Source organism: Anopheles funestus, chromosome 2RL (assembly GCF_943734845.2).
Source record: "Anopheles funestus chromosome 2RL, idAnoFuneDA-416_04, whole genome shotgun sequence".
In the NCBI taxonomy this organism is placed as follows: Eukaryota; Metazoa; Arthropoda; class Insecta; order Diptera; family Culicidae; genus Anopheles; species Anopheles funestus.
In genome coordinates this window covers 71,132,531-71,145,776 of record NC_064598.1, presented here as the reverse complement: position 1 = coordinate 71,145,776, position 13,246 = coordinate 71,132,531, and the positions used below count along the sequence as shown (strand labels likewise).

Here is a 13,246-nt window from a genome sequence, read left to right as displayed (position 1 = left end):
TCTTTCCAAGTTTTTCCTGGTTTTTGGCGGTTTGCTACACTTAGTTTCTCGGTTGTAAATAAACATTACGCGGTAGTTTAATGCCGAAGTTCTTTATCATATAACATTTAACCCAATTCCATGCAAATGGCTGCTTGGGTAGACAAACCGATTTCGATTGTTCATTTCTCCTTAGGGCTCCAGAAATTAGGTTCATGTGTGTAAACCACAATCGGGTTTCTCTGCAACTTTAGAGGCCTGTAACTTGTTCATACGTGATTCAATTTCGAAGCATTAATCTAATAAAATTTAAATAAAATCTTCTAGTTTCAAGTTAGTATAAGCAGTTTACATGTTTTGGTATTTCAAAGTTGACATAATTTTAAAATAAATGGTAATTTGGGAATTATGGGCATTTGAAGAAGTTTAATCAAAACTAAACACAATAGGTAAAACATTAGGATCCTAGAAATGTGAAAATGAAAGTAAATGTTTCACGTGATGCTAATTTGTCAAGGTGGGGCTAAATGGACAGAGCTATGGGGCTAAATGAACCGAGATATTTCGCAAAATGTGCATTAGTACTCATGTAACATAAATGGACTAGCGAAATCACTATGAAAACATAATAAGTAAGACCGATAGGACTTTTGATTTAGTTCTTAAAATCACTAACGAATTCAATGATCCTGTTTGTATAAAAACTCTGTTTGTTAGTCTAGTCCGTCCTTTCCTTGAGTTTGGATCTATTGTAGGGGACTAATGTTCCGAACTATGCATCAAAAGAATCGAAAAAATCTTAAAATACATGTCTAGGTTTGACATAAAGATACTGACTTGCACTAGGACTGGAAACATTAGAAAATCACCGCAAAAATGCCAAAAATCATATTTGTTGCAAATTTATTAGAGAGAAAAATAGAAGCACCACAAAAAATATGTACCTGTAAGTACATGGACGGCCAGGCCGTTTTGTTTGAATAAAAAAAATTGTTCAAATTGTACAATTTGACGATTAATTCGGTATTACATGAAAGAAAATTTTCCCGGTTTTCCGGAGAAATTCCCGGTGTTTTCCCGGTTTAAAAAAATTCCCGCCTAATTCCCGGTTTTTCCGATTTCCCGGTTGAGTGGCCACCCTGCATTATGCATCGGTTGATCGTAAGAACTTCGCAAGATTTAGGGATTAGACTGTGCTAACTTCCGAGCCATCTTACTCTTGAATGCTGCCTACAAGATTCTGTTTCGAATACTCTTCTGCAGACTTGCGCCACTTGCCAAAGATTTCGTCGGAAGTTACCACGCTGGATTTGTTGGAGGCAAATCCGCCACTGTCCAAATCTTTACTCTACGGCAGATCCTGCAGAAATTGTCGAGAGCACGGGATCCCTACGCACCCACCTGTTCATTGAATTTAAGGCGGCATACGATACCATTGATCGGAATGAGCTATGGAATACCATGCAGCAGCATCATGCAAGCGCGGGCTTCGACATCCGTGGCACGATTTTCACCCGTTCTCTCCTATTTCTCGGCTTCGCGGATGACATCGAAATTATCGGACGAACATCTGCGGCGGTGTGCGAGGTGTACACCCGACTGAAACGCGATGCCGATAGAATTTGAATTGAGGATCAATACCAGGGCGGGTACTGATTGATCATCAATCAATTTGGGGCGGCCAGGTGGTGCATGTGATAAACGGCGCCGGTCCACACGGCAGGACCGGGTTCAAATCCCATCCGGACCGTCCCCCGTAGCAAGGACTGACTATTCGGTTACGTGGTAAAATAAGTCTAGTAAGCCAGAAATGGCCGGCGTGACCTGTGTAAGGTCATTAAAGCCAAGAAGAGAGAGAGAGAGAGAGAGAGAGAGAGAGAGAGAGAGAGAGAGAGAGAGAGAGAGAGAGAGCTGAATTACGAATCCGAATGGGGTTTTTGTACCGGAACCTGCCGTGTGAAGATCGGTTGCATTACCACTAAACCACCAGCGACCCGCTCCTAACAAGCGAAACAGCAGAACAACCAGTACATAAAAACCGTATAACAAGGGTGTGTTTATGGATCTGATGTGCGGTCAATGCTTGATGATCTATCAACGTAGTTTGAGCTTACCAAACAGCATGCTCAATTAATACTAATTAGAAGTAGGCGCCTCATATCGTTGTGTGACATTTCCCATCCCCTACTATCACCTTACCGCCTTGTGTTGCTGCTGTACGTAACTCCGATATTCATAACCATGTTTCTGTAGATCGCAAGCTTCACCATTCAACCGGTTTAGATTCAGGCTCACTATCACGAAGAACACATATACGTGCGGTCCAATTCAGTTTAGGATCTGGTTTTCTCTCTCAGCTGGTCACAAGATTGTCCCTGACCGAAACACGATCAGGTTCACCCCGGGTATCTCCTCGCTCTACCGCGTGTATTTCCCGTACACTAACGTTCATTGGTTTGATTTGAGACGCACTTGATTTGTTGCAGCCACCAGCAGTCAACGATGGCGGGAACGCTTTAGTAAATCGTTTTTTCCCTTTGACTTTAACACACATTTTAGGTTTAGATCTAAACACTAAACATGATTTTGTCGTCTCGTCTAAAATTGATGCGAAACAAGACACGACACTATCTTATAGGAAGCAAGGCACGACCTGCCACAAACAAACGCAGTCTTCTGAGAGGCAACAAGATGAACGAGTAGCTAATATCAGTAATTTTGTACAGGTGTGAGATAAAAAAGCTTGTATATAACACAACATTGATGATTTGCAGTGTGATTGTAAGAAAGACAACGTCATCCGGAGGAGAACAAGCTTTTGCCCATTTACCTATATTTGCAAATAATTAAACTTATTTTTAAAAAGTTTCCCACATTTCTTTAATTTCTTTAACAAAAAATAGAGAATGTATAGCCGCTATGCTTACAAATAAAAACAAAAATCCTATTTTTAATGAATATGGAGCTACTAACAAAACTAAATAGAAAAAATAAATAAATGACTAGCTCTAAAATAGTTTTTTTTGCTGTAATCGTTTACAACGGTTTTTAACGCTTCTCCTCTTTGTGATTTGTGGTTAACGATGGAGAGGCGGGAAATTTGGCCGACATTCAGTAGCACGTTGAGAACATGACGCTGTTTGGTGCACACACGCGCGCATACACGCTAGTGTATGTTTACACTCTGCGCCTCAAGGGCAGCAACAACATTATGAGCACTATAATGATCGATCAAGCAACGCGCGCGGCACACGATCGAGTTTTCCTGCCGCGGAGTGAAACGGCAAACCCAGCGACGCTAACGAACACTGGGGCAGGTCTATGACCGATTCTTCCTTTGGCATTGGGAAATGGCTCGCATTCGAGGGCGAAGGGGTTGAAAGTCATAGTTAAATGCACCGCACAGACTGCCCCCCCCCCATGTGGTGAAGTTTATTTAAGCTGAACCATTTTCCACGGACTTGCCAATCAACCAAGGCTGGACTTATTTTTGTAAATCACTGAATATTTTTTAAAGCTCAATTTAAAAAAAAACATTTCATCTATATATTTTACGCAAATATTTCATATCGTTTTAAGTATTAGAATTTAAGTTTTAATCCTCTTTTTAAGGCATAGGGGTATATTTTTACCATTGAACACTACCATTTTATTTATGATTATTTGAATTCTGATTGTACAGAAAGATATTTTGTATAATCTTTCGTAAATAGAAATAAATTTTGGATTGCATTGCATTAAAATTATTTTAAAATGTATATTGACGTCAGCAGTGGGTATACTGTTTTCTTTGAGTTTCTTTCCTTGCATTTTTTTCGTTTATTATCCAAATTGAAATTAAGTGTCATAAGATCTACGATCTGCTAGAACGAATTACACTTTTTTCATTTTACCTCTTCACACTGAAGTTTAGAATCGAATCGAATCGAATCTCATCTGTCTTATAATCTAATAATAATCTTATCATCAATATAATAATATGTTTATCGATCAAAATCTATAGAAAAAAGATCTATTAACGAACACAATAAGCGCCTAATGCATTGACAATGCACAAACAGCATAATCTGTTGAAACTGTGATTAATTTGATTCTGTTTCAAATGCTGCTGGGTTGGCAGATGGAGTTTACAGTCGTACTTCCGGTGTTCCGGTAAGTGATTGAAGAAGCTAAACGTAAGCATTCAAAGAACGCGACAACACGCACGTACAACACTGTGGTTGAACTGCAACATTGTTGCAAACGTAATCAAATGCAAAGTTTCTCGCTCTCTCTACTTCATAATTGTTGCAGCTATAAATTACACTCAGCTAAAGATAATGTACGAATTAAAAAAAATCTTAAAAATTAACCTTAAACAGTACAATGTTTTCTGATTGATTAACAAGAAAAAAGTTAACAGAACTTTAAGAGGCCCTCTTAGCCATTAAAAAATTTAAGATTTATTACGTTTATAGATGATATAATATCATCTTAACATTTTAACGAAACGCATCTTAACAAGACGTAAGACGTTTGAACAGATACGTTGGATTATAATCTACGTAGCTTCATAATCAACAAATTGCCTCTTTTGATTGCGTCGCATCGGTGACATCCAACCGCCTAAAAGTAGCTTCTGAGAGATAAGTACATTAAAACCGATAATCAAATCGACCGATCATCGAAAGCTCCAGTTCTTAGGGGTTGATCCCGAAAGGGTTTATTAATATATGTTAACCTAATTATTATGGATCTTTTTGTTTTGTTTATACTTCCCCTTCATGACGCAAGCGCCTGGGATTTACTAAGAATCGAAGAAGTAGCAACACTTGGCTCGATCCCAGTTTGCTGATAGCGCGTGTCTGTGTACGCGTTTAAAAGCATTTATTGTGTGTGGCTAGCATCAGCATTATCGCGTGTGTAACATTACCCAGCGATAAGCTAATTTTCGCGTGCTGCAAGTAACGCTGGTTGGTGTCGCCGGCACCTGCTCGGCCCCAAAAAGGCCTGACAAGCATGGGAAGGGGGGATAGGGGGTCCAACCAAATCATCATCAAACTTCGGGGCGACCACCCCGTCATCAGCAAGTGGGTGTGCGCGTGTGTGGTGTGTGTCTTGTGCGGCACGCGAGCCTCCTTCTTCCCCAAAAACCCAACATATATTGCATCCGTTGCTGCTGTTATGCTACGGCTCACGCGCGTGTCCACCATAATATGGCACGGGTGGAGGATAAGCCAATGTTGCCGCCTTCTCCGACGTGAACATACATACAAGTGATGCGACAAGAACTTTGATAGGGAAAGGTCCGGGGTGCAGGTCCGATCGGATTATCAAAAGCCTGACCCACGAGGGAATTTTAACAACAGCAGCAGCCGAACCAGGCGGAAAGTTATTTGAGGTGTATGACTCGGTTTTTACAACCGAAAGAAGAAGCTATCGTCTGCACACCCTGTATACGTCTTTGATTAAAAAAAATAAAATTGCGTCATCGTGCAGTTAACGGCGGTTATCTACACCAGTGCAAGCAATTGAAAAGAAGGTCAAAGGTAGGATTATGTTTTACCAAGCAATACTTTTTACAGAAAAGTATTGAAATTAGGTGGAAAATATTAAGCTCAAATTATACTAACAAACAGTTGATGAAATTTAAAAAAATATATACAGAGTGAACAAAAAAAAAAGTAGATATTTGAGTAGATAGCAGGGTTTTCGGTCTTCAAAATGCTTCAATCAATGTAAATATATACTAGAAAGGAAAAGGTTTCTAAGACTTTTTTTAAAAAGAAAAAGTAATTCTTACATCGCATTTGAATTTGTTTTCATTTGAAGGTATATTTATATTTTTATATAAAATTTCCGATGGAAAGGATTTCCAAAAGCGATGGACCATTTTGCGTTTTGGCTTGTCAATTAATTTATTTTTCGGGCTGTAATTTCGCTAGTTGTCGGTTTTTTTGATTTGAATTTGTTTGCCAGTTATTTCTGAAACCTAAAGCTCTTATAGTGTTTTACGACTTAGAAACTTCCACATATAGAAAATCCATGATAAAAATGTGTCAAACTATTTTGACATGGGTGTCGGTGTATAATAGCTTTTGGTGCAATAAATTTGGAATTTTCAGTGTGGATCGCTACAAAGGGGTTGTAAAACATTTCATTTTCATAAAAGGCTATTTCAAAAAATCGACTAACATAACATGATTTTAACTTTCATCTCAACACTCTTATTACGATTTCAAAATTCTCTTTCACAGTTTAATATAGAAACAGAAATGTAAGATGTTGTTTATAAGCTGTCAAATGTACCTTCAAAATGACATATATATAAAGTTCGAGCTTTCACCATATTTGTTACTACGGACATCTAGCGTCAAATTCCGGTTATTAAGTTGTACACCCAATAGTTTAAAAAAAGATATATAACTCTGTAATTCCAAGGTGACAGAATATACAAAGGTCGATGCGATTTTATTTTTCCATGCCAGAAACATAATATATTCCGAGTACAACACTATCCCTCTCTCTCTCTCTTCTTGGCTTAACGACCTATAAGGTCATGCCGAATAGTCAGTACTTGCTACGAGGGGACGGTCCGGATTGGATTTGATACCTGGTTCTGTCGTGCGGAACCAGCGCGGTTCATCACATACACCACCGGACTGACCAGCTAGACAATCGAATAGCACAATTGTATAGAGTCGTATAAGACGTCAATGAATGTTTGCATGGTAGCTGACTTGCCCTACATATTCTATTAACATGTAACATCCAAGAACATATAATAAATAGTTAAACGATTTTAAATTGTTCCGTAAGCTCTCAAAGATATTAAACAATGAAACGGTTAAACGATGGTTACATTATGTTTGCAAGCAATTAAAAAACTTCGAAAATTCTTATACCATTCATACACTGAAAAAACTTTACGCGATCATAAATGTATTGCGCATAGCCCTTTGGCCGGATGTGCGCTCTTTCGATTCGTATAATATACTTGGATCCATGCGAGATCGTTCCAAATCTTTTCAATCCGCGCTTTCTTGTTGGACCCGAGTCGACGGATGGCGTCAACTTACGATCGCCATCGTCTCCCAATGACCTCGACTAAAAATAGCACAAAGCACCCTGTGACGCGCGCACGTACTTAGTGTGTGTGTGTGACAAACTTCGTGAAGGTCATTTATGATCGAAAAGGCCGCACGAGCATGTTCCATGGGAACAAATAGTGTGTTGCCATTTGTTTCGATTATATTTCGCTTCACTTCTTGAAGGGCTCGCGCGCGCACACCTGTGGAAGGCACGGTCTCTACTCTCGTGAGCGCATATTGCTGCTACTGTGCAATTTGTCAACTGTCATAATTGAAATCGTATGTCAAGCGATAAAAAAAACACACAAAACAGTTACACACACCCGACTTACCGCTTTGGGGTGAGAAATGGTGGACGCACGACGTCTCATCAACATCATCAAACAAGCAAAAAACATGATCGTGTGGGTGCTTTTTGCATTGGGAAAAATGCAACCTCCCCTTAGCATCCGCGTTGCGGCGCGTTGAGATCAATGACCGGGTGTGGAACAAAATGGTTTTACAATTGTGTTAAACGATTCAGTCGTTTTTACTACCCAACGGGGTAGAACATTTCGTGATCTTCGATGGTTAAACGATGAAGCAATTCTTGTGGATTCTTGTGGTAATTTTGCAAAAAAGTCAATCCTAATATGCAAAAAAAATTAAAACCTTATTCCAAAACTTTAAGCTACCTTTTTAAGTTCGTTTTGACGCTCCTGGTCTCATAATTATGTTGAATTGACATTTATAAGGTTCTATTAATAATAAACTCATTACAGTAGAACGTCGATTATCCGGGGGCGAATTAACCGGCGGGCGGATTAACCGTGTGCCGAAAATTGACAGCTGTTCAACCGTGGTGAACATTCGTTCTGATGACAGGTTGGTTAAAATTATTAAAATCGTCACCAAACGATATATTTAAAATAATTTTAAATATTTTACGTTCTAAATTTAATTGTTATTTGATCAGAATCATTTTTAGCATTAGAAGGACCATCGTAGTATAGCATATAGATACTATATACGCTTTATCTAGATATTTAAATGGCCATGATATTTACGGGGCTATTATCCGTGGAAATCGATTAACCGGCATCAGTCCGGTCCCGAGCACCCCGGATAATCGACGTTCTACTATATTTCAATTTAATTTAATTCTGCTTTTGACCAATAAGAACTTTTATGCAACGGTCATTGAAGTGCAGATTGAAGATCATGTAAAGTATGCGGTTAAAATAAATTTACTTACATGTAAGATCCAGATTGAAGTCATCTTGGGTGTAGCGGTTGCGCCGTCCGCTAACCATCTCCCGGATAATATTCGTTGGTTTAGCCATGTGTCCGATGACTCGGAAGATACGAGATATCAATGGCAAGCGAAATCCGCCGACCGGTTCCGTTCTGGCTTTGCTTTTCTTCGTCTTGGACCTTGGACTGTGGTGGTGCAAGGTTTCGAGGTTGTGGAAAGGTATCTATGTCCTTTTTCCCTTGCCGCGACCTAGAAGCTCTCTTGGGGCAAGTGAAGTTGCGGAGGCGTTTTTTTGCTATTCCTTGTAGTGAGTGTGTTCCGTTGAAATATGTCCTTTCATCGAAGAATAGTGTTGATGGGGTGGTGGCGTTTTGTTATTCGCATCTGTTGCGTCGCGGAATAGATTGAACTCCGCTTTTTGTACAATGGCTTGGCTAGTTTTGCCGTGTGTCCACGATCGTGAATGGAACAAATAAAGTGTAAAATTTGCAACACAACCCTATGACTATCACTAGCTATGTGATGCGGCTTTTCCTGCGGCTTGCTTTAACTTCCTGCTTTATGTCACTGTCCACTAGCGCCTCCTGCACATCCTGCTGCACACTTAGTGCCGATCGGGATCGACCATTCTTTTTTCCATCGAATACTTGGAACACTTGCAAATGTTCTCTGCCAACCATCACACAACCGCGTAATCTGCTATCTTGCCATAGCTCTCTTTTTTTTTTAGCTCTTTTTACTATCGCGCCCCACCTGACTCACATACACACACTTGGCTGCACCTTTTCGCGTGCGTGTGGAGAAGAGCGTGTTTGATGGAACCGGGAGGGAAGTGGGGGGTGTGTGCGTATGTAGAGAGGGCGCCGCTGTTAAAAGCCCTGCTGTCTGCCGGATACGACAAAATCGCGATTCTATTTAACGCGACCGGCAGGTGGTGGTGATAAGACGAACAAACACACAAGTACCGGCATCGGTAAATGTAGCACACACGCACAAAAAAAACACACACACGCACGTATACACAAAAACACGTTAAAATCTTAGGGTAGGTGCACCAAAAAAACCTTCAAACAGCCATCTTCCGGGAGGGATTTGAAGGGGATGACTAACAGAGATGCACTAACACACGAGAAGGTACTAGGGACCTTCCCGTTTGCCTAGCCAACCATCGCCGAGGGATCCGTTTTTCGGGGTACTTGCGTAGCTTAACACCGGGGGAGGCTCTTACACACAAAACGCTTAACCGTAAACACTTCTCTACACTATATTGCACGCTTTTGCTTCCATCTGAAGCATCACGATCCACGTTGCCTGTTGTGGCTTTGCACTGCACAATTTCATTACTGAAATTTTACTAAACGCGTATGCGACTCGCTCGCGCACACCCCCCTGTTAGGCAAGTGCGAGAAAAATCTTTCATATAAAGATGTTTCCTTTTCTCTCTTTTTCTCTCGCTCGCTCTCCGTAATTGTTGAGAATTTCCACGATCAATTTCTCATTTGAATATCGCGTGTTTCCCAAGCAAACAGTGTGCGTGCGTTCTTGCCTAATTCGCGATACGATCACCAATATATTTATTTTCTTCGCGTTATGCTCTCCACTACCAATGAGCGCTACCAATTTGTGGGGAGAAGATGATCCACTACACCTAAGCGCAGCACTACACGCGACTTACGTACCGCAGGCCACCCCGTTATCGTTACCCTTTCGCACACAGCTGAATGGCCGATACACATCTCCGGCACGGCTGCTCTCACTCCTTTTCCCGCACACATGTTACGTCCCGAGGAAGCATTTTTTTTTATTTCACTTCCGATTGTGAGACCACTTTCCTTCAAATTTCCCTCACCAAAACGGGCACGCGCGCGCACACACACTAATTGTAGACGTAATCGCGAAACAATGACCGAAGGATGTGTGTGAATGTCAACGGATTCACGTGAGTGTGGGGTCCCGGCACACTATCGGTTGCGTTTGTTGCGTTGATTGTTAATCCATTATGCGAAATGATGAGATTTTTGCCGCTGGAATCATTATCACTTTAACAGAATCTTTGCTCACACCTTGTGCGTCGCCAATTACCTGCTTCTATTGATAGGGATGCTTAGCAACATGTTTCCTCTGGTGGTGAAATGCGTTCCGTTGCATCAACCCACACTCACACATACGCACTCATTGAAACTGGACCGGAAGTGGGTGCAGCCACCCTTTCAGGGGCACGACGTTTGCTCATATGTCACGCGATGTTTGATTTTATTTTTTCGCACCCGGTTTCGCACTACGACGTCTTAGAATGTAAAACAAAAATACTTATCTACATACACACGCAAACGCATGAACGATCATCGCCGGCGAAATTGATCGTTAAATCACTTATAGTGCAATGTTTTATCCCCTTTTGATTAAAGAGAACCATACACGAGCGCACAAACACACAAAACATATATTGCCACAATTAGAAGAATTTGCTAATAACACATAAAATTGCACTCGCTATTTCACTCAATTGCACTGGTTTTGTAAGTACTTCCGGATACTGTGGAAGAAATAAAGCGAAATCTATGAAATATTGGTAGAATAAGTTTTTTTACATTAGGAAGTTGAATAGATACTAATATAAAATAGCACAGAGATAATATAGTTATCCATTTTAGACCTTGAGAACAATATATTTAAAAAACACAAATAAACATTAAAGTGAATTGTAATATTAAAAAACTTTCAGACACGCACACAGTGAACTTTAACGCATACTGTCATGATTAATTTCGCAAAACAAAATGGCATATACATCTTTCAACAACGCACAAAATGGTGTCCAACGAAAAGAAAATGGCAGCGAACGAAATGACGCATTAATGATAGTGCGAAATTTTCCTACATAAACACGGAATTTCTATTTCACTGTAAAACACGATTATTTCAACGATGGCGTGCTTTTTATTTGCAATATTATGGTTGATATGCCTGTTGGAAGAGGGCGATTTTCAATTTCACATTCGTAGTAGCGTATACTATTTGGTGGCTACAACACTTCAATTAAAAACTAATTGAAGAGAAAATTTAGATTCAAGTGAATGTGAACTTAAAACTGATGAGTGAATAACTTTAACGTGACAAAAAAGGCCTTCCCGAGATAAGCACTGGTTCTGGAGCAATGTTAACTTCCGACACACAAGTTCTTCTTTCACACACGGACACACATCTCACCGTGTCACACAATTGTTCTTTTCGGATGGACACGATCTTTGCAAATGACTGCAATCGTCTTCAAAAACATGGCCTATATACTCAATGCACATTGCAGTGTGTGTGTGTTTTTTAAGGGCTTCGCACCAATCATAATCGTCCACGCACCTTGTTTTTGTGTTCGGATATATGAATGACCGGTAATGTCCGGTTCATCCTACACAAACACAGCAAAAACGCAGCTGCATATTATGTTTTTGCATAACATATATGTATGTGTATGTGGAATGTGTATGTGTGTGTAAAATGCAATAGCGATATTGATCACCTCTATTTAGCTTTACTTTTTTATATTAAGATTTGCAACCGAGACATATCAGAGTTCACGTGTACAATACCATTTTTGGGTTAGCAAATACAACTGGACCGCGCTTCAAGAATTAGAAAAAATGAATGAAACAATTCTCGAAGTTATTCCATTACTTGAGCTATTCTACGCTATACTATTTTAGCACTTGATCACACTATGTTTCGACTCGTCGAACAGTTCGAGACGAAGAAAAGACATCAAGAGACCTCATAACCAATTTTGTGTGATTTCTTGATCGCTTATCATCATCGCTAATGCTAAGAATCGCTATCGATGCTCTGGTACGATCGGATTTGCAATAACGCGATCGTGAAAAGCGAAATGGGGTGACAAGTGCTTTAGATAAACGTCAGATTGCTGTCACTTTTACTAGACAAATTTTCTCCAGGCAAAAGTGTCATTGCTGTCATGTACGGATGACAGATGAAACTTGTATGCTACTATACAATATACACAATACAAGTAATACGCATTTTCCGCATCTCATCTCGTAGACATTTCCCAAGAAATTCTATAAATTTGGAAATCTCCTAAGACCTAGCCTAGCTTTTTTTTGGGAAATTAAGCAAAATTTATAAATTGATGTATTTTAATGCGAATTTGTTGAAATAAGTTTCTTTTCACTCAAATATTGCTTTAAATAGAAAAAGGTTAAAAATTAAAAAGAATATAAAAAAATTCTACAAATTTTAAAATTTCCTAAGGCTACAGCCTTAGCTTTTATTTTGGAAAAATTAGCAAAATTTATGTCACCGGTGTATGACACGGTGGGCAAAAACATCTTCGTTTACCTATTTACCTCGTTACAATTTCTTCCGACTATCGGAAAAATTATGACAAAATTTTCCAGCGCCAAACACACAAGAAAACAAAACGGACAAATCTGCGGTACTGTTAGCAGCATCCATTGTTTGTATTGCAGGAATCAGTAGCATCCGGCGACGAGCTTTCTTGATGGTCCGTTGTTTTGAAACATCGTCACTGGGCTCATTTCTCATCGACTTCATCAAAACAATAAATTTATTACTTATTATAATTTTCTTTGTTTAATTAAACTTAATTTAATTCAAGATTATTGTCTAGCTACCGGATCAATTAAAAACGAAAACCTTGCACGAGAAAAGTGAAGTCGCGCCACAATCGCAAAATTATTTTGGAAAATTGAGTTACTTTTGTCGCGTTCGCAAACGTGACAATTGCTAAGCATGTAGTGACGTGGGTCATAAGCAAACAGGAATGAATTTCACCCATATTCCGAAGTATTGTCACTCGAAAGGAATTGAACACAAAAAAATAAGAAGTATGGGAAGGCAAATTTATGAGAATTATTTAAACTGTGTAAAGAAAAGACACACATCAAAATTATTACAATATTAACTATATGAAATCCATTTCGCATATATT

General features: G+C 39.5%; 1 protein-coding gene across 10 annotated transcripts in view; it reads right to left on the bottom strand.

Moving 5' to 3' along the window:
• Positions 1–13,246, bottom strand: part of LOC125762427 (phosphatidylinositol 3,4,5-trisphosphate 3-phosphatase and dual-specificity protein phosphatase PTEN-like) — a 42,597-nt gene that overhangs the window by 21,972 nt on the left and 7,379 nt on the right. For all 10 annotated transcript variants that reach the window (XM_049424498.1, XM_049424499.1, XM_049424503.1 and 7 more), the window contains one exon: positions 8,284–10,819. In XM_049424498.1, coding sequence (XP_049280455.1) covers positions 8,284–8,371 — 88 coding nt within the window. In that variant the 5' untranslated portion in view covers positions 8,372–10,819. The remainder of the gene's footprint in view (positions 1–8,283; positions 10,820–13,246) is intronic.